General features: G+C 38.4%; 1 protein-coding gene across 2 annotated transcripts in view; it reads left to right on the top strand.

The window, feature by feature from the left end:
* The first annotated feature begins 3,725 nt into the window (after positions 1-3,725).
* BTBD8 (BTB domain containing 8) overlaps positions 3,726-27,018 on the top strand; it is a 96,373-nt gene continuing 73,080 nt past the window's right edge. Inside the window, exons 1-2 of one of the 2 annotated variants that reach the window (XM_038541384.1) lie at positions 3,726-4,046; positions 9,668-9,865. In XM_038541384.1, coding sequence (XP_038397312.1) covers positions 3,898-4,046; positions 9,668-9,865 — 347 coding nt within the window. In that variant the 5' untranslated portion in view covers positions 3,726-3,897. The remainder of the gene's footprint in view (positions 4,047-9,667; positions 9,866-27,018) is intronic. The other variant, XM_038541385.1, reaches the window with a different exon arrangement.

Below are 27,018 nucleotides of genomic sequence, written 5' to 3'. Positions count from 1 at the left end.
AAGGACACAGGAGCCAGTATTCCCATTGAATTCCCAAGGAATTCCCATTGGCCAGATAAGGCTATTTGAGCATCAAAATAAATAAATAAATAAATAAATAAATAAATAAATAAATAAATAAATAAATAAAAATAATCTTTGCATATATAAAAATTAATGAGTTCATGAAAATAACAAAAATAATAAATCAAACACATTGGAATTAATGAGGGTACCAACTCCTTTCTTTGAAAAGTGATCATTTAAATAAGTGAATTTAGTATTTATCCTGCTTTTGCAGTGTGAAATGTATCTCTGGATATCCAGTATTTCTAACTGATGAAGAATGGTTCTTCTTTAAGGAAGATTTCCAGCAAATGAATCTAGATAATGATAGAATTATACAATTATTTTGCAATGCCTAGTTGGTTCAAACAAGAATTAGCAACAGATAAACTACCAGATGAAAATGTATGATACATTTTAGCAACATTAAAAGGAGAATAACCAAACATTATGTGCCCCCTAATATGATACAAAGTAAATTATCATTTGTAGTAGGCAGATTAATGCCTGCCTCTACCTTCCCAAAAGATATCCATGTCTTAATCCCAGAACCTGTGAATATGTTGTCAGGTTACATGGCAACGGGGTATTAAGGTTGCAAATAAAATTAGGTTTGCTAATTAGCTGACCTTAAAACAGGGAGATTATCCTGGATTATCCAGTTGGACTGAATGTAAAGGAAAGATGGAGGCAAAAGAAGAGGTCAAAATAATGCAATGTGAGAAGAACTCAGCCTGCTGGTTTGGAAGATGCTCCAGGATGTCAAGAGCCAAGATATATGGACAACCTCTAGAATCTGCAAAAAGGAAACTCTCCCTTAGAGCCTCCATAAGGGAATGCAGTCCTGCTCAAACATTGATTTTAGCCCAGTGAGATCCATGTAGGATTTCTAACCTACAAAACTGAAGGAAAAATTTTGTGTTGTTTTTGAGCCATTAAATTTGTGGTAGTTTGTTAAAGCAGCAATAGAAAATTAATAGACCACCTGTTAAGTATTTTTTGCTAAAGAATTGAGCCTGAATCTAATCAAGTCTCTGAAACTAACAATGGCAGGAAATGTACAGTATAAATGAACATAGTAAGTGATACTACAAGGACACAAACAGTAAAATTTAAAATTCTCAGTTGGCTGGGCTTCTACAACATCAATGGCATGAAGATAAAAATGGGAGAGCAAACTGCTCTAGATTAAAAGAGACAGAGGGGACATAAGAACCAAACACAACCTCTGAATCATTTGAAAACTGATTCAAACAAACCAACTATAAAGGATATTTTTTTAGGACAGTTGGGAAAATTTTATAATGGGTTATGTAGTAAATGGAATTATTGTTAATTTGTAAGGAAGAAGTTAGTGGATAGAAAAATCCACTTTTTTTAGAGATGCACATTGAAGTATGTAGGAATGAAATTAAACAATGTCTGTGGTTTGATTTTCAAATATTTTAGAAGGAAGGAAGAAAAGAAGGAAACATGAGAAAAGACGAAAAGGAGAAAAGACTTGATAAAGCATACATGCCCAAATTGTGATAATTGTTGAATCATGGTAATGGGTATACTGGGGTTCATTGTTTCTCTCTTTACTTCATATATTTGAAATGTTTCAAATGAAAACATTTTTATTTTTTAAAGATTTTATTTATCCATTTATTAGAGACACAGAAAGAGAGAGGGTGAGAGAGGTAGAGACACAGGCAGAAGGAGGAGCATGCTCCATGCGGGGAGCCCCATGTGGGACTCCATCCCAGGACTCCAGGACCACGCCCCGGGCTGAAGGCAGGCGCCAAACCCCCTGAGCCACTCAGGGATCCCCAAATGAAAACATTTTTAAAGAAGGAAAAAAGAACGCATCCAAAAAAATCACTTAATCACTTTTCTTTCATGAAATTGTAGTTTTTGAAAGAGTTTTTGCCTCCCAAGGATTTTACCTAAATTGATTTTTCACACGTGAGTATCATAGTTAACGCCAGCCCAACCCAAAATTATGGATTTAGCTGTAACTACCTTCAATGCTCCCTTTGCTAGTTACTTAGGATTCTCTTTTCTTCCTAAATGTCTCTCAGGAAAAAAAAAAATCTGATAACGTCATTCACATTAAATGACCTCATAGCCTGAATTAATGAAAATGAATATGCTTTTTTATTTTTAACAGAAAATAATGCTTTAAGTAAAAATTCTCTGATGGTGAAATGTGGAGCATTATTGACAAGATCTTCGTTTAAATTTTTTATTTATTTGTAAGATTTTTGTTTTTTAAAGGCTCACTTTTTCTTTAATCACTTCACATAGTCAATTGCCTAAGGTGTTTTTAAGAGAATTAAATTATATGAACCAGAAAACCATTCTGTCAAAAATTCTGAACCAGTGAGTTAATGCAATTGTGCATTGTAAAAATGCCTGTTATTTCCTTGATGAAGGGACATGGTGGAACTCTTGCAGGACTTTGAAAGGGAAGAGTTGGTTGCTAGTCAGCCTACCCTTTAATACCTAGACCACCACTACATGGGCTGTGTGACCTTTCTGAAGTTACCTGTCCTGTCATGCCTCATCTTCCTCACCTGCAGATTTCGCTCATGTTAGTATGTACCTAAGTGGTGGCTGTGAAGACTGAGGTAATGTATATAAAGCAGTTCTCTCACCTAATAAGCATTCAGTAAATACTGTTATTATTTTTGACACTCCTCTTTTCCACAGGAATAGAGATTCGATTATCCAGTTATTTATTTACTTATTTATTTATTTATTTAATTTATTATTTTTCATTATCGTGTCTGAAAACTTCAGAGGGGCATTATTTGGCCAAACAGCTACTTTTGGGCCAATCTTATGGTACAAGGCCCATCTATTTTTCCAAATACTTGGTATTTGGAAGAGAGACGCAAGAACCACATGTAACTTTTGAATTGCTTGAAAACTGATTCAAACCAACCAATGATAAAGGATCCTTTGTGCGCAGCTTTGGAACGAAGCGGAATTATTGAGCTTTCTTCCTTCGGTCAAAGTGTCAAAAAAAAATTTTTTTTTTAATTATATCCAGTCCAGATATTTTCTTCAGGCCAAAATGTTCAAAATTCCATGGCCCACCAGTCCACTCACTGCCCTGCTCCTTCAGCCTTGCCTCCTTCCTTCCTCCCCATAAATATTCTGGTTTTATATGCAAAGCCCTGGAATACGAGCTGGTATTTCTCAGCTAAACGTCCCCGAGCGGTTATCTGAGCCACTCCCTGGGTTAGAAAGCGATGGGGGGCCTTGTGGACTCTGTACACACCCTTCGCAGAGGACTCGGGGGTGTTCTAACTCTTGCCGATTTCAGGCAGTTCTTTCCCGGCTCCTCACACCCCCGGCTTTTCTCGCCCAAAGCAACAAAACGAGCGAGCGTGACTCGCCACAGAAAAGGTCCTGTGAACTGTTCTTTCCTGGGGAAGAAAGAAAAAAGAAAAAAAAGCGCGCTGACGTCCCAGGAAGACACAATGTGGAAAGGCTCACAGGTCGATACGAACCCGGCCCGCAATAAAAGGCCCCGCCGAGCAAACGCTGCGAGGAAAAACAGCCCGAGAGGCCGGTCCCTTCCTCCAGACCGTTTGCTTCCCGGGCAGTGGGGGCGGGGCGCCCGCGGGCCGAGGTAAACAGAGCTACTGCGCCTGCGCACAGCCTTCCCGGGTCACGTGTCGCCGCGGAGAGCCGTCCCGCGGCCGTCAGGGGCCGAGTGCAAACCCGAGAGGCGTCAACCTTTCCCTGAGGGGCGGATTCGGGCCGGAGCCGAGCGTTCGGTCGGAAACGCCCCCTTCTTCCACAGCCGGAGGTCGAGGTGCTGTACCGGGCCTGCGGCGTGGCGCCGCGCCGCCGTGGGACATGGCCGGCTGTGGGGAGGGCAGCGCGGCGCCCGCGGTACTTCTGGGGTCCCCTGCAGTTTGCAGTAAGGGGTTGCAAAGGAAGGGGCCCTGTGAGCGGCGCCGGCTGAAGGCGGTGGTATCGGAGCAGCTCAGCCAGGATCTGCTCAGGTAGGAGGAGGCGGGAACTCTGGCTGCTTGCATCCATCTCCGCCCAAGAAGCCGTGGCTCCTTCTCGGCCTCTCCATCCCTCCCCTCCGCGCTCTCCTCGCCTCAGGCTTTTATGGGACGTGCACCGATCTCCTCACAGACGGAGCGGTTCTCTCGTCGGAAAGCAATCCCGAGCACCTCGGAGAGCACGTAGGCGATTTAAAAAAAGGAAATCACCAGGAGTATCGTCGTGACGTGCAGCACCAGTTTAAGACAGAATAACTCGAATAGGCTTACATCTTGAAAGACAGATCGCTAAGGTCGAGATGGGTCCAGGCTTGGGGGTCCTGAAACGTACACTTAAATAAGTTTAAACAGTTTGAGAAACATGACAGATTAGGTGTACAAATGAATATATAGGATAAGGAAAAATAGAACAAATTAGTGGAGTCACGGAGGTCTCTTACTTCTGAACTCTTTAAACAATTTACTAGAAATGCTTCCATAGAAATTCTTCCTGATTGCAACCTGGCTTCCCCTCTCCACCTAGAACACTCCACAGCTCCCGACAACTCCCAGCTCCCACGAGGATGCGAGCAAACGGAGGGTTGTTTCCGGAGCTTAACTCGGGTTGTGGTGAATCCAGTTGATGACATCTCAGTTTATAAAGAAAATGAAGCTTGGAAATATTCCCTAGCCAACTGCCATTTCCACCAAAACTGATTTTGTGAGCATTCGTGTGCATCAGAATCACCTGGAGGGCTTGTTAAGATTTAGATTTACTGGGTCCCAGGCCACAGTGCTCCTTCAGTTGGTCAGGAATAGAGCTTTTGCATTTCTCACAAGGTCCCAGGTGATGGTGATGCTGATGCTGGCTGCTTGGGTCAGACTTTAAGACTGAACTAAAGTAAACATAATAACTAATAACCAACAGTGGTACAGCATTCTACATTTTTAAAAGTGCTATCACCAACACTTAGGCTCCAGCAGCTATAAACTAGGCTTTCTATAAAGTAAAAAAATTTCCTTTTAACTTGGGCCTCTCCAGTAGAGATGCTCTTTTGTCTCCACCAGTGGGGGATTAATGTAAAAGATGGAAAAATAAAGCTGAAGTTGTTCTGTTTCCAGGGTGAATCTGGAAGGAGACAATCCTCTTCAGTGGCTTTATTCTCCTGGCTATATTGTGAGCTTTAAGGTGCAAGGCATTTAAGGAAGAGAACAGATCTAATTTATATAAAGAAAATGAGGCTAAAGTATTATCTTTAGCCTCATCTGAACAGTAATTAAGGATACGAGCCTGAACTCCTAAGTTCCTCTTACAAGCAAAAAAAAAAAAAAAAAAAAGTAGTTTTTTTAAACAAGAAAATTTCATTTGTGTTCCCAGCCACCCTAATTGCTGTGCCAAATTAATCCTTTCCAAACACAATATAATGGATTTATTCTGCAAATATTAATGAAGTATTAGCACCCACTATGTACCTAGATTTGTACTAGGTCATGAAAAATCAAAGATTAATAAGACATAGCTTTGATTATTGTGCTTACACTTTAGTAAAAGAAGTAATAGCCAAACAAAAGTTATGGGGACTGGCATGAGTTTGGGGAAGGCTTTTTAGGGTGACATTTGAGTGATCTCCTGAGGATTGATTAAAAGTTGACTAGGTAAAGATCAGGAAGGGAGAATTAGGATATCTAAACAAAGGGAATGGCTTTTACAAAGGCACAGAGATTTGAAAAAGTTTGATTTATTTTGGGAAAGCAAGTTGTGTTAGATTCTTCCAAACAGCAAGGAACAGAAACATCTCTGGGTTACCTAAGATAATAGGGTATATGGAGAAGTGAATAAAATAGGAAACTGTTTCAGTGGTCAAAAAGCCAGATCCGACCTAATGTAGAATTGGAAAGTTGCCTGGAATATGATAGCAGCTATACTGTAAGACCTCATTGAGAAATGGACCATTATTCAGGACAATTGTAAGAAAAATAGCTAAACTTACTGCTATTCTACTATTAGATAGATGCTAGGTTGACATGTTTTAGTTAGTACCCTGTGAGGTAAGTCTTGGTAGTATTCCCATTTATTTATTTATTTATTAAAGGTTTTTATTTATTTATTCATGAGAGACCCACAGAGACACAGGCAGAGGGAGAAGCAGGCCTCCCGCAGGGGCCTAATGCGGGACTTGATCCCAGAACCCGGGATCACAACCTGAGCCAGAGGCAGACTCTCAACCGCTGAGCCACTCAGGTGTCCCAATATTATTCCCATTTAACAGATAAGGAAATTGAACATTGAGGATGAAGGGATAGAGTGAATAAAAACCTTGACACTCTGACTCCAGAAACATTAAAATGATTTGCCCAAGGTCCTATAACCGGAATATGAGCCAGTCAGTGTGCTTTCTTTGCAGTAGTTTTACAAACTGATCTTTCAGTAATTTTGTTCCTTCATCTCTGCTTCTGTCCTTAGCCATTCCTTTTTCTTACTCTTAGATTTGCTTTGAAACTCTCTTACAGTGTTATCAGTTGGTTTCTGTTTATTATAGAACATTTCTGTTAGAGTTTGCTGCTTTAACTACCATATTGGCTCTTGGCTAACCTTGGCTTATTCCATTTTCCATTCAGATGTGGTTAAGAGCATCAGGGTCATGTGCTACTAAGCTGAGCCATATGTAAATGATAAATGAATTTGGTAGCTTTTTGGGAGGGGATTGTGGGTATGGCCTGCAACCAAAGTGACAGCAGATGAGGGTGAAATGGGTAAACTAAGAATAGACCGCAGAGGCCTTCTTTCTTCAGTGAAAAGTTTGGAATGTATTGTGAAGATAGTGGAGAGCCATTGGTGTTTTTTAAATAGAGGATTAACATATTTAGATTTTAAGTTGAGAAATTAGGAACAAGGAAACCAGTTAGGAGATTTTTTAATAGTCAAGAAATACATAATGGCAGGGGCAATGGAAAAAGTGAAAGGGATTCACATGTACAATTGATGGGCTCAGTGACCAATTACATGTGGAGATACAGAGAAAGGGAAACATAGAAGATGGCGCCAAATCTTAGGGCATTTGAAAGGGAGGAGTAAGGTGAATGTTGAGGAAATCCTATCCAGGAGACAATTGGAAATATGTCTGGAGTTGAGAATGAAGATTGGAGTAACAGATACACAGTAAAGGTTAGTGGTATCATCAGTACCCAGTTGTCCAAGCCGAAAAAGAGAGGTTATTCCCTTCTATTCACCTTCTACATCCAGTCACCAAGTCCTGCCAATTTTATTATCAACGTATATTTTAATTCCATTCCTCAGTCTCTATCACCATTGATCTCTTCTAGCTCAAGCCTTTACATCATTCATCTGTGTTGTGCAGTAATTTTCTCATTTCCTCCAAATTCCTCGTCTACACAACTAATAGGTGATATTTTGAAAAATGAATTTGTGTTTCAAAACGTTTGGTGATTCGCCTTCAACTGTAAGATGGAGTTAAACTCTTTTCTTCTTACATGTCTTTATCCCAGAAGCTTCCTCTGTCGCTTAGCCCCACAGTACTCTATGCTGACCAGTTTGTAGCTCCATACTCACACATACCTTAGCAAGGAATGTGGAGCCAGGAACTAACTCTCTATGACCTTGCCTTGCTTCCCTGACCAACTCTTGTTTGATCTTTAAAATCTCGTTTGGTTTTCTTGCCCTCTGTAAGGTCTTTTACGTCTGTCTCTGAAAAAAATTTGTGTTATCGAATATATCACACTCCTTAATTTTCAGGCATATCTTCCCTACTATTTAGTAAAATCCTCAAGGGCACATATGTTTAGTCATCTACCTGTCCCCAGTGCCTGGTATATAGTTCATGCTCAGTACATTTTTTGTGATAATCAGCAGTCCAAAATGCATTAGATAGGTTAACGCAATAGTTGGCAGAGAAATGAAATAGAAAGAAGCTGGATCTTGACATGGTTGAGCCTTTGCTCCAACCTGTCCTTCCTCTAGACTTTACTTTTAGATAAGCAAATAAATCCCTTTAATATTTAAGCCAGTCTGAGTCAGATAATTCTGTTAATTGTAGCACACAAGATATGCTTGTAACTGATATAGTTTTATAAAATAAAAGGCACTATAGTTTCATATTAGCAATTTTTTAAACACATTAAATTTTTTTATTTAACAAATACTCATGAGCATGTATTAAGAACAAGGCAGATTCCCTAGTGATGGTTATATGGCTACCAGCTGCATTGATTACTTACTTGGGGAGGAAGGGAGGATGAAGAGAAGGTGGGTGGGAGGAAGGAACAAATTGAGTATTTGTCCAATTTGAGTTTTTATTAATGTTTGAGAGACCGGTTGCATTTTTCCATAGCTTTAAAAGCCACTTATGAAAATTATTGATTAAGATATTGACTAAAATGCTTCTGTTTGCTTATTGTTTCCAAGGATCTGAAAGTTTTGTGTTCTGAAGCCTTTGTTTTGTTAAGGGTAAAATACAACAAAATTCAACAAGCAGATATTGAGCTCTGTATACTGAATATACAGTTTTTGCCTTTGGGAGTTTATTGTCTAGTAGGGAGAAAGACGCATACAAATAATGATGCAATGACAGAAGTGCTATAATAGAGGTATGCACTGAGTGTTTTGGGATCAGAGGAAGAAGCCATTAACTTGGTCTTGGGGGAGTGTGAATGTCTGTGGCAACATTCTGAGCTTTCAGTGTAATGGATATCTTTATCCATTACTTGTACCTTTGTACCTCCTATACTGTACTGGTGTGATTGCCAGTTATATCTTGTGATATGGAAATCCTCTGAAAATACATACCTTGCCAAGGATAATGATATAGTGATATGAAATATTATTTAGTGTTTAGAGAATAGAAATATATATTTACCACAGGGACAAGAGATTATGACAGTTTGTATTATGATGCTGATTTCCGTTCTTCCATCACTTTACATGTAATCAGTGGGCTTTACCATAACCATGTGCATTAGTAAAGGGATTTAAATGGGTTACCCCATGAGCCCATCATTTTAATAATAGATTAGAGCATGGTTTGTACTCTTTGTGTGAGGAAAAAACTGGAAAAGGACTTAAATGTCACATTCTTGATGGCCAGGCCTGCATTTCAGACTTGGTATTTAACAATAGTCAGAACAAAGTGTACCAGTTTCTAATCTGTATTGTCTATTATACTCAGCTTGTTTGTTTTGTTGACATTTTCCTTTTTTTTTTTTTTTTGGCTTATTTTAATAAGATTTAAAAATTTTTATTCTTTTCAATAGTCAATGACCCTATGACTTTGTGTTCTTGTTCTGAAATCTAATGTAGGTACATTTTAAAGGAAAGTCCACATAAATAGCCAGAAAATAAATTTTATTATTGCCAGAAGGAATTAAAAGATATTTTTTGAAAAAATAGTCTTACTCTTTTTAGTGTGATCACCTTTTGTTTTCACTATAAATTTTAGAAAATTAGATTCTAAGCCAGTATTAAACAGTGTTCTTTGGAATGAACTGAGAACAAACTCATTTTCATATTAACCTTTTTAAATTTTGTTATTTACCTCTATATTTTTAGTTCGTGCTATTTTGAAAAATTATTTTATATTTTTGATTATCACTAAACTATGGTTCCTTTTTATTCATTACAGGCTCCTAAGGGAAGAAATCCATACAGATGTTACTTTTTCTGTAGGTTGTACTTTGTTCAAAGCGCACAAAGCAGTCCTTTTAGCAAGGGTTCCTGATTTCTATTTTCATACTATTGGACAGACATCTGATAATTTAACAAATCATGAGTCTATTGCTGTGGAGAACTTTGAAGCTTCAGAATTTAGAACATTTTTACAGTAAGTGTTTATCTTTATTCTCTTATATTTAAGTCTAATATATCTTTATGTTTTAAATATATATGTATGTATGTTTAATTTCCTGTTTTTTCGTATCTTTTATAACCTAAAAAAATCTATTCATTTAAATAACAAATTATCTTAGTAATTAGTATTAGTAGAGGCTAAATATTAGAGTATTAGAAGCTTAGTGTTCAAAAAGACTAAGTAAGTAGTAATTTGAGACTGAGCCTAAAGGAGGAAAAATGGTGTTTTCTCTAGTAATTTGAATGAGTTACTCTGTGCCAAGATTTTTTGACAGTGGCACTATTGATACGTTGGGTTGGATAATTCTTTGTTTTAGGGTCTGTGCTGTGCATCTTATATGTTTAGCAGTATCCCTGTCCACTAGCCCCTAGATGCAAGTAGCATTCTTCTTGAGCCCCCACCCCCTGAATTGTGACAATCACAATGTCTGCCAGATGTTGCCAAATGTCCTCTTGGGGGTAGAATTACCTCCTGTTGAGAACCATTGCTATATACTGACTTCTATGTTATTGGTATGCAAAAACTTCAAATTATGTTTGTAAAAATATGAGATCATAACTTTTTATTCTTTTGGCTTGTGTGTGGTCAAAATTTTTGAAAACAGAACATCCATTGAACTCGTTAGTGATTTTAGGGACTTGTGTTTGCTGAACTTAGAATTTTAATCACCTAAGTAATGGGAGAAATTAGTTTAAATTAATCCCCATTCTAATTGAATAGAATTTCATTTTAATGCTTTACTATTATTTTCATGTATGTATAATTATTTGACACCCATTTTTGCTAAATGTATCCAGGAAGGAGGTCTTTTTTAATGTAGTTTCTCAAGATTATATCTCTTTGTGTGGGTTAAATAAGACGCTTATAAAGCACTTAGCACAGTGGTATGGCATATTGTAAGCACTGAATACATTTTAATAAGTGTTATTTATAGTAGTAGGCCTGTACTAGGCCCTATGAAATGATGTATTTCTGGAGTGTATGTTTATTTTCTTTTTTTTAAAAAAAATATTTTACTTGTAAGTAATCTCTGCACCCAATGTGGGGCTCAAACTCACAACCCCAAGATCAAGAGTGGCATGCTCTACTGACTGAGCCAGCCAGGTACCCTTTGAGTGTATGTTTAGATGAAGATGCATAGGATATATCAAATTTTTGTATATCAGAGAAAAGAAGAAACTATACCACTGTTTTCCTTTATTTATTGTCATTAAAAGTAATAGAAAAAAAAAGATAGACAGCATAGTAAAGTGGAGGAGGCACTGGACTTGACAACAAGGCAGAGATCTGCCTTTGGGCTATGCATTATCTTGTTTTATTTCTTTGAGCCTCAGTTTTCTCATATTTAGAACAAGGAGGTTGGTTGGAGTAGATGGCTTTGTGCTTCATAGCCCTTCACAGGCCTCTATTTAAAGCACATAATCACATTTTGTATTGTATTAGGTTAGTCATGTACGTCTGTGGTTATGTAAGCTTTTTGATATTAGATCATCTCATTGATGTACACATCCTCAGTGGTATCTCGTGTAGTGTCTTGCAAAAGTGCTTGTGATGTACCCCTTATTTTTTAGCAGATTGCATTGAAATCTCATCTATATTAATATAAAGTAGAAGAGGATTATAATGTAAAATATTGAGATTAATTTTTTTAATAGAACTTCAGAAAAAATAATTTTAAAAATTTTACTTATGAAATTCAGTTGTTATTAGTGGCTTTATTGCACATCCTTTCTCTTTAGACAACCAATAAAATTTTTTGAGATACTGTATTGCTACTTACTATAGAGTCCTTTGATATTATGCACTTGAGTTAGAGTAGAAATAACAGTCTGTGAAAAACTGTTGTATATACAACATCATATATGATTCAAATGATTGGCAGTGGAAAATAGTTCTTGCTTCATGACTTCATGACTAAAATTTAAAAATTCAACTTACGGCAGTCCCGGTGGTGCAGCGGTTTAGCGCCGCCACCGCCTGCAGCCTGGGGTGTGATCCTGGAGACCCAGGATCGAGTCCCACGTCAGGCTCCCTGCATGGAGCCTGCTTCTCCCTCTGCCTGTGTCTCTGCCTCTCTGCCTGCCTCTCTCTCTCTCTCTCTCTGCCTCTGAATAAAAAATAAATAAAAATTAAAAAATAATAATAAAAAAATAAAAATAATAACAATTAAAATTCAACTTAGTATCATAAAAATCTTTGATTTCCCAAGAAGACTTAACACGTTGTCATTGTCAGAGTATGTATATCTGTGTGTATGCGTGTGCTAGGAAAGGCTTTTTTTTACTCTCCGATTGTTTATTCCATAGTCTGTTTTTGTTTTTAAGAGAAATAGCCTTTGAATTTTTTCTTTTTTTTTTTTTTTTAAAGATTTTATTTACTTATTCATGAGAGACACAGAGAGGCAGAAATATAGGCAGAGGGAGAACCAGGCTCCCTGCTGGGAGCCTGATGGAGAACTCATCCCAGGGCCCCAGGGTCACGCCCTGGGCCAAATGCCAACGCTCAACCACTGAGCTACCCAGGTGCCCTGACCTTTGAATTTTCAACTTAACATCAATAACTGGGGAATGCTAAGATAACTTGTCAGTAAGATAAACACATTGAACAGTACAGAAACAAAGATTCTGTTTCCCCGGCAGCATTTTCAGGTGGTGGTTATTTTCTCTCTCATATTTCTTATACTAACAAGACTGGAAGTGGGTGGGATAGATGTCTTGTATTAACTGTATTTAACTATATTTTCTTATTTTCTGTATTATTGTTGCTCTGGCATCTGGGGCCTCACTGACAGTAGAGATTGTTCCCCCCAGGGTTAGGTAATTCCTATTGAGCACATGAAGTAATTCTGCATTCATTCCAACACCCACCTCCTCAATCTGGTTCTTACATTCCACAAGGCAGTATTTCTCTGCCTTAATCTTCCCAGGGCCAAGTACTAGGCAACTAAAGGCCATCCTTATAGCCCAGAGTACCCCCTACCCCACCTCACCCCACCCCACTCCCATCCCCAATTATTAAAACTATCTAATATTAAGCTTCTTCAGCTGCTTATTTTGTCTCACTCCTTGTTTCCCACAGAAAACACAATAAAGGCTTTTGCGGTGCTTTGCCCTCCCTCCTGCTTCCAAACCAACCCTATTGCTTCCCCATGTGGCCATTCCTGGTGTGGTGTGCCTCTTTCCAATTGGGGACTGTAAATTACAAACTATCTTTTCAATGGCAGTCATTTCCTCATCATTTGGCCTCAGCATACTTGAATAAACCGAATTTCCAGGGACGTTTTAAAACATTTGATAACCAATTGCTGCCTTTAGATCTTTCTTCCTCCCATCTTCTAAACTGCCTGTCTTTAAATCTCATGAGCCAGTCCTCTGTACTCCCCCAAGTCAGTCCTCCTCATTTCTTCTTTCTTACTTTCTAAAAATGTTAATTAATTTTAATTTTAGTTCCTTAGTTAACAATACGGTGTTATATTAGTCAGGTGTACAATATAGTGATTGTACGTGCAGTAATTTTGTACATTACTCAGTGCTCATCATGGTAAGTGTACTCTTAATCCCCTTAACCTATTTCATCCATCCTCCTCACCTACCGCCCCCCTGGTAACCATCTGTTTGTTCTCTGTAGTTAAGAGTCTGCTTTTTGGTTTGTCTCTTCTTTTTCTTTGTTTTGTTTCTTAAATTCCACATGTGAGTGAAATTGTATGGTATTTGTCTTTCTCTGACTTATTTCCCTTAACATGGTATCCTCTTGGGACACCTGGTTGGCTCAGTGGTTGAGCATCTGCCTTCAGCTCAGGGTGTGATTCCAGGGTCCTGGGATTGAGTCCCACATTGGGCTCCCTGTAAGGAGCCTGCTTCTCCCTCTGCCTGTGTGTCTCTGCCTCTTTCTCTCTCTTTCTCTCTCGAATAAATAAATAAAACCTTTTTTAAAAACCCATTATATTCTCTTGATCCATTTATGTTGTTGCAGCTGGCAAGATTATATTCTTTTTTTATGGCTCAGTAATATTTCATTATGTATATATACCATACCTTCTTTATCCATTCATCTGTTGATGGATATTTGGGTTGCTTCCATAATTTGGTTATTGTACATAATGCTGCAGTCAGCATAGAGGTACATATAATCTTTCAATTAGTACTTTTGTATTCTTTGGATAAATACCCAGTAGTGGAATTACTGGATCATATAGTAATTCTATTTTTAACTTTTTGAGGAACCTCCATACTGTTTTCCACAGTGGCTACACCAGTTTTGCATTCCCACCAACAGTGTACAAGGGTTCCTTTTTTTCTACATCCTTCCCAACACTAGTTTCTTGTCTTTTTTATTCTAGCCATCATGAGTGGTATGAGGTGATATTTCATTGTGGTTTTGATTTGCATTTCCCTGATCAGTACTGTTGAACATCTTTCTATGTGTCAGTTGCCATCTGTCTGTCTTATTTGGAAAAATACCTACTCAGGTCCTCTGCATATTATTTAATGGGATTTTTGAGGGTTTTTTGTTTGTTTTTTGTTTTGGTGTTGAGTTGTGTAAGTTCTTTATATATTTTGGATACTGACCCTTTATCGGATATGTCATTTACAAATATCTTCTCCCATTCACTGGATTGTCTTTTAGTTTCATTGATTGTTTCCTTGCTGTGCAGAAGCCTTTTATTTTGATATAGTGCCAGTAGTTTATTTTTGCTTTTATTTTCCTTGCCTCTGGAGACATATCTAGAAAAATGTTGGTATGGGTAATGTCAGAGGTGTTACTGCCTGTGCTCTTTTCTATGATTTTAATGGTTTCAGGTCTCTCATTTAGGTCCTTAATTCATGTCAAGTTTATTTTCATGTTGGTGTGAAGTGGTTCAGTTTTCCCAACACCATTGTTAAAAATTTTTTTATTTTTTAAGATTTTATTTGTTTATTCCTGAGAGACAAGAGAGAGAGAGAGAGAGAGGCAGAGACAGAAACAGGCTTCCTGCAAGGAGCCTGATGTGGGACTCGATCCCAGATGCCAGGATCATGCCCTGAGCCGAAGGCAGACGCTCAACCGCTGAGCCACTCCGGCGTCCCCCAACACCATTTATTGAAGAGACTTTTCCCTGTTGCATATTCTTGCTTCCTTTACTGAAGATTGGTTTACCATATACTCATGGTTTTATTTCTGGGTTCTCTATCCAGTTCATTAATCCGTGTTTATATTTTTATGCCAGTACCATACTGTTTTGATTACTATAGCTTTGCAGTATATCTTCAAATCTGGGGTTGTGATACCTCCAGCTTTGTCTTTTTTTCAAGATTGTTTTTTGGCTATTCAGGGTCTTTCGTGGTTCTATCCAAATTTTAAGGTTGTTCTAGTTCTGTGAAAAATGCTATTGGTATTTTGATAGGGATTGTTTTGCATGTATAGATTGCTTTGGGTATTGTAGACATTGTTTTTATAGACTTTTTTTTAAAAGATTGATTGGAGAGAGAGCACAAGTACAGGGTGGGGCAGAAAAGGAAGGAGAGGAAGAGGGAAGAATCTCAAGCAGACTCTGCATTGAGCTTGGACCTGATGCTGGGCTCAATCTCATGACCCTGAGACCATGACCTAAGCCAAAATGAACAATTAGACACTTAACTGAGCTACCGAGGCATCCTTGGTAATATAGACATTTTAACAATATTTGTCCTTCCAATCCATGAGAATGGAATATATGTCCATTTCATTGTGTCATCTACAATTTCTTTCATCAGTGTTTTATAGTTCTCAGAGTACATCTTTTACCTCCTTGGTTAAACTTATTCCTAGGTATTTTATTATTTCGAGTGTAATTATAAATGGGTTTGTTTTCTTAATTTCTCTTTCTGCTGCTTCTTTATTATTGTATAGAAATGCAATGGATTTTGTATCCTGTGACTTTACTGAATTCATTTATCAGTTCTAGTAGTTTTTTGGTGGAATCTTTAGTTTTCTATGTATAGTATCATGTCATCTGCAAATAGTGAAAGTTTTACTTCTTTACCAGTTTGAATGTCTTTTATTTCTTCTTCCTGATTGCTGGGGCTAAGACTTCCAATACTATGTTGAATAAAAGTGGTGAGAGTGGACATCCTTGTCTTATTCCTGATCTTAAGGGAAATGCTCTCAGTTTTTCCCCATTGAAGATGATGTTATCTTTGGGGGTTTTATATATGGCCTTTATCACTGAGGTATGTTCCCTCTAAATCTCCTTTGTTGAGGGTTTTTGTCGTGAATGGTAATTATACTTTGTCAAATACTTTTTCTGCATCTATTGAAATGATCATATGGTTTTTATCCTTTCTCTTGTATTACTTTGAGTTATGAATATTGAATCACCCTTGCATCCTGGGAATAAATCCCATTTGATCATGGTGAGTGATTTTTTAATGCATTGTTAGATTTGATTTGCTAGTATTTTGTTAAGGATTTTTGCATTTATATTCATCAGACATATTGGCCTATAGTTTTGGGGGTTTTTTGGGTGTCTTTATCTGGTATTGGTATCAGGGTAATGCTGGCTTCGTGGAATGAATTTGGAAGATCTCCTTCCTCTTTTATTTTTTGGAAGAGTTTGAGAAGAATAGGTATTAACTCTTCTTTAAGTGTTTGTTGGAATTTACCTGTGAAGCTGTTTGGTCCTAGAGTTTTGTTGGGAGATTTTTGATTATTGATTTAATTTAATTGCTGATAATTGGCCTGTTTAAATGTTCTGTTTCTCCTGATTCAGTTTTAGGTAGTTATATATTTCTAGGAATTTATACATTTCTTCTAGGTTGTCCAGTTTGTTGGCAAATGATTTTTCATAATGTTCTCTTATAATCCTTTATGTTTCTGTGGTGTTGGTTATTATTTCTCCTCTTTCATCTCTGATGTTTATTTGCATTCTGTCTCTTTTTTTTTTCATGAATTTGGATAAAGGTTTACCAATTTTGTTGATCTTTTCAAAGAACTAGCTCCTGGTTTCATTGTTCTATTATTTTTTAGTTTCTATTTCATTTATTTCTGCTTTAATCTTTATTATTTCCTTCTCGTTTTGTGTTTTTTTTTTCCCTAGATCCTTAGGTATGAGATTAGATTGTTTATTTGGGATTTTTTTTAAGATTGTATTTATTCATGAAAGACACAGAAAGAGAGAGGCAGAGACACAGGCAGAGGGAGAAGCAGGCTCCCCACAGGAGCCCACTGCAGGACTCCATCTTAGGAACCAGGAATCATGCCTGGAGCCAAAGGCAGATGCTGAACTGCTGAGCCACCCAGGCATCAGCTATTTGAGATTTTTATGGCTTCTCGAAGTAGGCCTAAATTGCTACAGTGTTGCCTCTTAGGATCTTTTTTTGTTGTATCCCAAAGATTTTGGATCATTGTTTCATTTAGACCATTGTTGTTTTCATTTGAATTTGTCTCTTTGTTTTTTGTTTTCCTCTTTGATTTCTTGGTTAAGCCATTTAATGTTTAGTATCATGTCATTTAACCTCCATGTATCTGTGTCCTTTCCAGATTTTTTTCTTATGGTTGATTGCTAGTTTTGTAGCATTGTGATTGGAAAAGATGCATGGCATGAGTTTGATCTTTTTGAATTTGTTAAGATTTGTTCTGTGACCTAACATGTAATCTATACTGGAGAGTGCTGTATTTGTACTTGAAAAGAATATGTATTCTAGTGTTTTAGGATGCTATGTTCTGAATATATCTGTTAGATCCATTTGGTTTAATAGGTCAAAGACACTCTTTCCTTGTTGATTCTGTTTGGATGATCTGTCCATTTATGTAAGTGGGGTATTGAAGTCCCTTATTATTATTGTATTATTTTTTATTATTTCCTTTATGATTAACTTTGTTATATATTTGAGTGCTCCCATGTTGGGTGCACAAATATGTAGAATTGTTATATACTTTTGTTGGATTGTTCCCTTTGTGATTATGTAGTGTCCTTTTCCATCTCTTGTTTTAAAGTCTATTTTGTCCAATATAAATATTGCTCCTTTGGCTTTCTTTTCACTTCCATTTGCATAATGATTGCTTTTCCATTCCTTTACTTTCAATCTGCGGGTATCTTTAGTATGAAATGAGTCTCTTGTAGATGGTTCCTGCTTTTTTATCTGTTCTGTCACTCTATATCTTTTTATTGGTACATTTAGTCCTATTTCATTGAAAGTAATTATGGAAAGGTATGGGCTTACTGCCATTTTGTTGCATGTTATGGTTGTTTTTGTAGTTCTTCTCTGTTTATTTCTTACTCTCTTCCCTCACTGTTTCTTTTTTTTTCTTTTTTTATTTATTTATGATAGTCACAGAGAGAGAGGCAGAGACACAGGCAGAGGGAGAAGCAGGCTCCATGCACCGGGAGCCCGACATGGGATTCGATCCCAGGTCTCCAGGATCGCGCCCTGGGCCAAAGGCAGGTGCCAAACCGCTGCGCCACCCAGGGATCCCCCCTCACTGTTTCTTTAGTGATATGCTTGGATATCACTTTGGTTATTGTTTTTGTTTTCTGGTAATCAATAGATATGATATCTACACATCTTACACATATAGCATTCTGTATTAAGTTGATGATTCCTGAAGTTTGAACCCACTCTTAACTTCTCTTCCCCCATCCCTGCTATATTTTAGGTATATGATGTCATACTTTATATCCTTTTAGTTTGGGAATCACTTGACTGATTTTAGTAGATATACTTAATTTTACTGCTTTTGTACTTCTGGCTTTTTTTTTTAACAACTATTTGTGATCTTTCTACCAAAGGAGTTACTTTTAAAATTTCGTGTAGAGCTAGTTTAGTGGTTATGAATTCCTTTAACTTTTGTTTGCCTGGGAAACTTCTTCAGTTGTGAATGATAGCCTTGCTGGATAGAGTATTCTTGGCTGCAGTTTTTTTCCTTTTAGTACATTGAATATATCCTGCCATTTTCTTCTGGTTTGCAAAGTTTCTGCTGAAAAATCAGCTGATAGCCTTATGAGGTTTTCCCCTGTATATAACTGTTTTCTTTTCTCTTGCTGCTTTTAAAATTCTTTATAACCACTTTTCACCATTTTAGTTACTATGTGTCTTTGTGTGGACCTCTGTGGGTTGATTTTGTTGAGAGCTCTCTATGCCTCTGGATCTGGATTTCTGTTTCCTTCCCCAGATTCAGTAAGTTTTCTGGCATTATTTTTCAAATAAATTTTCTGCCCCCTTTTCTGTATCTTCTCCTTCTTGGATCCCTATAATGCAAATATTATTATGTTTGACTATGTTGCTGGGCTCCCTTAGTCAATTTTAATTTTTTTTTTAATTTTTATTTATTTTATGATAGTCACAGAGAGAGAGAAAGAGAGAGAGAGAGGCAGAGACATAGGCAGAGGGAGAAGCAGGCTCCATGCACCGGGAGCCCGACGTGGGATTCAATCCCGGGTCTCCAGGATCGCGCCCTGGGCCAAAGGCAGGCGCTAAACCACTGCGCCACCCAGGGATCCCCAATTTTAATTTTTTATTATTATTTTTCTCTCTCCTGTTTAGCTTGATTGCTTTCCATTACTCTGTTGTTCAGGTTGCTGACTAATTTTTTTTTTTTTTTTTTGCTTCCTCCAGTGTACTATTTCTTCTCTCTAGTGTACTTTTATTTTTTTTTAATTTTTTTTATTTTTTTTTTAATTTTTTTTTAACTTTTATTTATTTATGATAGTCACAGAGAGAGAGAGAGGCAGAGACACAGGCAGAGGGAGAAGCAGGCTCCATGCACCGGGAGCCCGACATGGGATTCGATCCCGGGTCTCCAGGATCGTGCCCCGGGCCAAAGGCAGGCGCCAAACCGCTGCGCCACCCAGGGATCCCTCTAGTGTATTTTTAATTTCAGTTGCTGAGTTCTTTGATTGGCTCTTTTTCATATTTCTATCTCTTTGTTGAGTGTTTCACTGAGGTCCTCCACTCTTTTCTCAAATCCAGTCAGTATCTTCATGACCATTACTATAAATTCTCTATCAGGCATATTACTTATCTCCATTTGTTTAGCTCTCTTGCTATGATTTTGTCCCGTTCTTTCATTTAGTACATATTCCTCTGTCTTCTCATGTTATCTAACTCTCTGTATCTGTTTATATGTGTTAGGAAAATTAGCTATCTCTCCTCCTTGTGAAAACAGTACCTTATGAAGAAGAGGTCTTATAGTGCCTATTGTGCAGTATCTCCTGTTCACTAGAACCTGACACTTTTTTTTTTTTTTTAAGATTTTATTTATTTATTCATGAGACACACAGAGAGAGAGAAAGGCAGAGACAGGCAGAGGGAGAAGCAGGCTCCATGCAGGGAGCCTGATGTAGGACTCGATCCCGGGACCCCAGGACCATGCCCTGGGCTGAAGGCAGGTGCTAAACCACTGAGCCACCCAGGTATCCCCAGAACCTGGCACTTCAAAGGTATCTTTTATGTTTGGTGTATTTTCCCCTGTGTTGTGGCTGAACCATTTTTGCCTTTATTGTAGTTGTCTGCAATGGCTCTCTTTGCCTGTTGTGGCCAGAGTTTGGTCCCTGTGTTGTTAGTGGGCCAGTCTGGGGCCACTTTGGGCTTGATTGAGCCATATCAGGCATTTGCCAGAGATGCAGTAGCATGGAACTGCAGGTACTTTTCTGCATTGTCTCCTGAGAATTTTTCATTGGTGAGTGGAGTACGCGTCAGACCTGATGTCTGTCCCCAACCCATGCTGGGGCTGCATTTGGACTAGTATGTGTGATTAATTTCTCCTCTCCCCCAGAGCAGAGGCACATTGAAATGTTGATGGATCCTGTTAGGGCTGTTTGCATACTTCCAGGCTTATGGCACTGCTTTGGATGGGCTTCAGCCAAGGACGTATTGAATGGGGCAGGTCTGCAGGAAAATGTGGGATGGGTTGTGAGGAGCCAGTAGGTCTGTGTCAGTCAGTTGTGGGTAGGGGTCTGTAGCCCCTGGGGAAAAGTCTCGGCTAGGCTGTGATGGAGAGGGCATTTCTGTAGGAGAATTGGGGTATGGAGTATACTTTAGCATGTAAGAGGATAGTGTACATGCTCTGCTTGTTCCTGCAGGTGCCCATGTAGCTAGACTTTGGTGTGGGGGAGGGTAATGGTGCTCAACAGCTGTTTTGTTCTTGGAGAAGTTCCCTAAGATCCCTACCCCTCCAGCACACACTCTGATATTAGCAAATAACCCCTCCCCCCCTTTTTAAGGTTTTTATTTATTTATTCATGATAGAGAGAGAGAGAGAGAGAGAGAGAGAGAGAGGCAGAGACACAGGCAGAGGAAGAAGCAGGCTCCATGCTGGGAGCCCGACTCGGGACTCGATCCTTGGACTCCAGGACCGCGCCCTGGGCCAAAGGCAGGCACTAAACCACTGAGCCACCCAGGGATCCCCCAAAACCCCTTCTTATATGCCCCAGGTATTTTTCAAACTGCTGCAGCTCTGCTGTATTTCATTGTGGCTGTTGTTGTGCTCTCTCCTTAAATGAGGGGACTCCTGGCTCTCTCAGAGCTTTGCTTGCTGATTTTTAAAGTTCCAGGTGTTAAGCCCCACTGATTGTTGAGTCCATCTGGTTTTTAAAGCCAAATATTATGGGGATTCATCTTTCCCATGTGGGTCCCCCGTGGCTAGTGTCTGGTCATCTTCATGTCCATGGCATCCTTCTTTCCCACAAACAGTCCCAAGGGCCATTTGACTCCTGACAGCATCTCCACCCTTCCTGCCCTTTTTGATGTGTCCTCTTTTCTACATTTAGCTGTGGAGAATCTGTTCTGCCAGTCTTCAGTTTATTTCCTAGGTTATTTTCATAGATGTGAGTGTTATATACTTGTATTCATGGGAGAGGTGTGCTTAAGATCCTCCTACTCCACTATTTTTCCTAGAAGTCAGTCCTTTTCATTTCTCAAAGAAATTCTTGTTAATTTCTCTAGTAATGTAATTCTTGGTAATTACAATTGTCACATAGGTAATGTTTCCAATACCATGGACTTTTGGTTCTTTTAATTCTTCTAGTAATCTGGTTCTCCACACTACCTCACTACCGTGTCAAATCCTAAATCATGTCATTATCAATAACTGCATAATCTTGATTCCAAGCATCTCAACCTCTAACTTCCACCTCCTGTCTTTCTACCTTACTCCTTTAAAACTCCCAAATATAATAATTTATCAACTCCATCCGGACCTGTAATGACTCTTACCTCAGTTTTATTGTCTCTTATCCTCTTGTCCTTACTTTAGCTTAAATTTGTCTATCATTATATCACTTCCTTTACATACAGCCTTTCTCCCCTTGCCCCCTCTGAATTTGCCTTATTTGCATGTCAAAACCCCAAACCTCAAATCCAGCTCTTTGACTATTTTACTCCTGCATCCACACAATTAAATGACAAGAGAAAAACATAGGCTATTTGGTCTCACTTTAAATTATGACCATGAACCTCAGGTAGGCACTTAGTGCTGACTGTCAATCATACTCAATGCAGTCATACTATATCTCCCTAGTCCCATTTGCTCTCCTACTCTCCTAGATGATTTCACACCTCCTTTTTGTTGAGCCATCAGCTGTTCTTCCCCATCTTCATTCTTACTTGATGACCTTTCTTCCTATTTCACTGAGAAAATCAAAGCAATTAGAAGAGAACTTTCACAAACTGTTCCCACATCTATTCATTTAGTTCCATTTACACCATATGCTTTGTCTTCTCCCCAGTTACTATTGATAAACTGTCAGTGCTTCTAAAACCGTTCCCTCCACTTGTGCGCCAGTTGTCACCCTATTTCTTTTCTCCTATTGAGGAACATTGCTCCAGCAATTTTCGTTTTCCCCAAAAGAAGTTTCTTTTTTTTTTTTTTGGACCTTCTCATTGTTATATAAACATGATATTTTATCCCCATTTTAAAAATAAGAGAAGCCCTTCTTGACCTCACTTCCCTCTCAACTAATACTCTGCCAGCTAGTACTCTAATGCTCTGCACCCTTTTGTAATAAAGCTCAAGAGTTATCTATTACACTGCCTCCAGTTCCTCTCCTTCTTTTCTCAGTCTTTTAAAAAACAGATAAAATTCACACATCTTAAAATTCACCCTTCTAAACTGTATAATTCAGTGGCTTTAGTATATATGCAGTGTTTTGCAACTACCACCACTCCAATTCCAGAATACTTTCACCATCCTAAAAAGAAGTTTCATATCCCCAACAGTCACTTCCCACTCTCTCCTCTCCCATTTCCTGGCAGTCAGTAATCTACTTTCTGTCTTTATGGTTTTGCCTATCTGGGGCATTTCATATAAATAGAATCATATAATAAAAGACCTTTTATGTCTGGCTTTTTAAACTTAGTGTGATGTTTTCAGGATTTATTGATGTTGTGGTGTTTGTCAGTTCTTCATTTGTTTTCATGGCTGAATATTTCATCGTATGATGGATAAAGGATCATCACAACCATCCTCAGGTTTGATGATTTGGTGAGTTATAGGACTCAGCATATAGTCTTATTCTGGGCTATGATTTATTACAAAAGAAATAAAAAGAAAAGGCATATGAAGTGAAGTATGGGAAACTAGGCACAACCTTCTAAGAGTCTTCTCCCAGTGGAATCACACAGGACATGCTTAATTCCCCTAGTTAATGAGTTATGACAACACTTCTAAAATGTTGCCAACCAGGGGAGCTCATTAGAGGCTCTGTCCAGAGTTTTTACTAGGTGTTTGTCATGTAGGCACCCTGTATCTATTGTGCATCCATATTGCAGACTCCTGGAAGGAAAGCAGGTGTTAAGCATAAACCATACTATTTATATAAATAGTTCAGGCAGAATGAGCCATGCTTGTCATTTATAGAATGCCAGGAACACTTCTGAAATCATGTTCCCAAATGTCCTCCAAGGACCAACCTTATAATTAAGTCTTTTAAAAGATAGTCAGGGCTGCTATGTTAAACCTCTTCTGTGCATATGGATATACCATATTTTGTTTATCCATTCATCAGTTGATAGACATTTGGGTTGTTTTGACTTTTTCGCTGTTATGAATAATTCTACTATGAACATTCATGCACAGAATTTTGTATGAACATATGTTTTCATTTCTCTTGTGTTATAGAAGTGAAATTGCTGGGTCATACGGTAAACTTTTGAGGAAATGCCAGAACTCTTTTCCAAAGAGGCTACACCATTTTACATTCCTACTAGTATGTGTGAGGATTCCAATTTCTCTACATTCTTGACAACACTTGTTATTATCTGTCATTTTGATTATAGTCATCATAGTGGGTGTGAAGTGGTATCTCATTGTGATTTTGATTTGTATTTCTCTAATGGCTAATGATGTTGAGTATCTTTTCATGTGCATATTGGCTACTATATATCTTCTTTAGTAAACTCTATTCACATTCTTTGCCCATTTTAAATTGGGCCATTTGTCTTTATATTATTGAGTTGTGTTGTTTATATTTTTAAATTATTTATATATTCTATATTCTATACATAGTCTCTATGTAAGAGTTTTATTCTGGGGCACCTGAGGGGCTCAGTCGGTTAAGCATCTGCCTTCCGCTCAGGTCATGATCCAGGGTCCTGGGATCGAGCCCCATATTGGACTCCCTGCAAAATGGGGAATCTGCTTCTCCCTCTACCCCTCTACTCTGCTTATGCTCCCTCTCTTTCACCAGCATTCTTTCTCTCAAATAAATAAATAAAATCTTAAAGAATTTATTGTATGTAAAAGGATTTTATTTTATTTTTATTTTTTAATATTTTATCCATTTATTCATGAGAGAAAGAGAGAGAGAGGCAGAGACACAGGTAGGGGGAGAAGCAGGCTCCATGCAGGGAGCCTGACATGGGACTCGATCCCAGGCCCCCAGGATCACACCCTGGGCTGAAGGCAGTGCTAAACTGCTGAGCCACCCAGGCTGCCCTGTAAAAGGATATTAAAATTCTTTATATGTAGTCTCTTATCAGATACGTGATTTACAAACATTTTCTCTGATTGTGTGAGTTGTCTTTTAACTTTCTTCATAGTGTCCTTGAAAGTACAAAAGTTTATAATAATTTCTGTGATTTTCATTTTCTTTTCTTTTCTTTTTTTTTTTTTTGTCACTTGTGCTTTTGGTGTTATGTGTAAAAAACTGTTGCCTAATCCAGAGTCTTGAAGATTTATACCTGTGTATACTTTTTTAGTTCTTACTTTTAGAACTTTCACCTTTTCCATTTGGATATCCAGTTGTCTCAGCATCGTCTTTCTTTTTTTTTTTTTTAATTTTTATTTATTTATGATAGTCACACAGAGAGAGAGAGAGAGGCAGAGACATAGGCAGAGGGAGAAGCAGGCTCCATGCACCGGGAGCCCGATGTGGGATTTGATCCCGGGTCTCCAGGATCACGCCCTGGGCCAAAGGCAGGCGCCAAACCGCTGCGCCACCCAGGGATCCCAGCATCGTCTTTCTAAGAAACTATTCTTTTCATATTGGATTGTTGGACATCTGTAAAGGAAAACCACATTACTGTGTATTTCCATTACTTTTAATACTCTACTCATAGTATACATCACTTCCTACCCTTCTGGTCACCATATGTGTGGGAGTTTTCCCCCACACCAAGCAATTCTGAGATTCTCTAGATACCAGCTGGGTGTCTACAAGTACAACTCAATTCTGACACTACCTGGAGATAATACTTTTTTTTTTTTTAATTTTTATTTATTTATGATAGTCACAGAGAGAGAGAGAGAGAGAGGCAGAGACACAAGCAGAGGGAGAAGCAGGCTCCATGCACTGGGAGCCCAATGTGGGATTCGATCCCGGGTCTCCAGGATCGCGCCCTGGGCCAAAGGCAGGCGCCAAACCGCTGCACCACCCAGGGATCCCTGGAGATAATACTTGATCCCACAGGTAAACAGTTCAGTCCCATAAGATTGTCCCCAACCCTTTTCAGATGCCAATTGTGAGTCCAGGTTGTTCCCTGTACTCCTGACCAACCAGCCTTGAATTGGAGGTACCCATGACTCCTTTCTTAGGTTCAGGTAATTTACTAGAATAGCTCACAGAACTCAGGAAAAGATTTTACTTACTATATTGCCAATTTACTATAAAAGGATGTTACTTAATAACAATCAGATGGGAGAGATGCAAAGGGCAAGTATGTGGGAGGAGGAGTGGAACTCCCATGCCCTCTCTGGGCACACCACCCTCCCAGCACCTCCACGTGTTCACCAACTCAGAGGTTCACCAAATCCCATCCTTTAGGGTTTCTGTGGAGGCTTTATTTCCTAGGCATGATGGATGGAATTATTGGCCATTGATGATTAATTCAGACTCTTTCGCCAACTGGCCCATATCCTTGAGGGTTTTCCAAATGTCACCTAGCTCATTAATGTAAACTCTGCTGTGGTTCAAGGGCTTGTTGTTATGAGTAAGAAAAGCCATCCATTCCACTTCCATCCATCTGGAGCTACTTCAGAAGCTGGGAACAAAGTTAAGTATTATAGCAAAAGATGTCTCTATGACTCTTGCATAGGAAATTACAAGAGTATTAGGAGATATGTGCTAGGAACAGTGGACAAAGACCAACTATGTATTTCATATTATAAATCACAATATCACAAATCTGTTGTCAAAAGTTAGTTGCCCATATATGTAGTTCTAGACACTCAGTTCTATTCCACTGATCTATATGTTTATCCTCATGCCACTACCACACAGTACAGATGACTGTAGCTTTGTAGGAAACAGAATTTGGGAAGTGTGAATCCTCCATCTTTGTTCTTTGTTAAGATTGTTTTGACTATTCTGGGTACCTTGCATTTCTATTTGAATTTAAGGACTGACTTTTCAATTTCTGGAGAAAGGTAGTTTAATTTTGATAGATATTGCATTGAATCTATAGAGCAATTCAGAGAGTATTGCCATTTTAACAATATTAAATCATCTGCTGTGTGATGGGCATTAAGGAGGGTGCATGATGAGATGAGCACTGGAAGATGTATGTCGGCAGATTAAATTTAAATAAAATTTAAAAATCAAAAGTCATCTAGAATGTTTCCCTTTACATAATTGCTTTCAGCATTGTTTTGTAATTTTTTAAAAAGATTTTATTTATTTATTCATGAGAGACACAGGCAGAGGGAGAGGCAGGCTCCATACAGGGAGCTCGATG

Source organism: Canis lupus, chromosome 6, assembly GCF_011100685.1.
Source record: "Canis lupus familiaris isolate Mischka breed German Shepherd chromosome 6, alternate assembly UU_Cfam_GSD_1.0, whole genome shotgun sequence".
Classification (NCBI taxonomy): Eukaryota; Metazoa; Chordata; class Mammalia; order Carnivora; family Canidae; genus Canis; species Canis lupus.
Note: the sequence above shows the minus strand (reverse complement) of the source record. Positions and strands in the feature narration are given on the sequence as shown.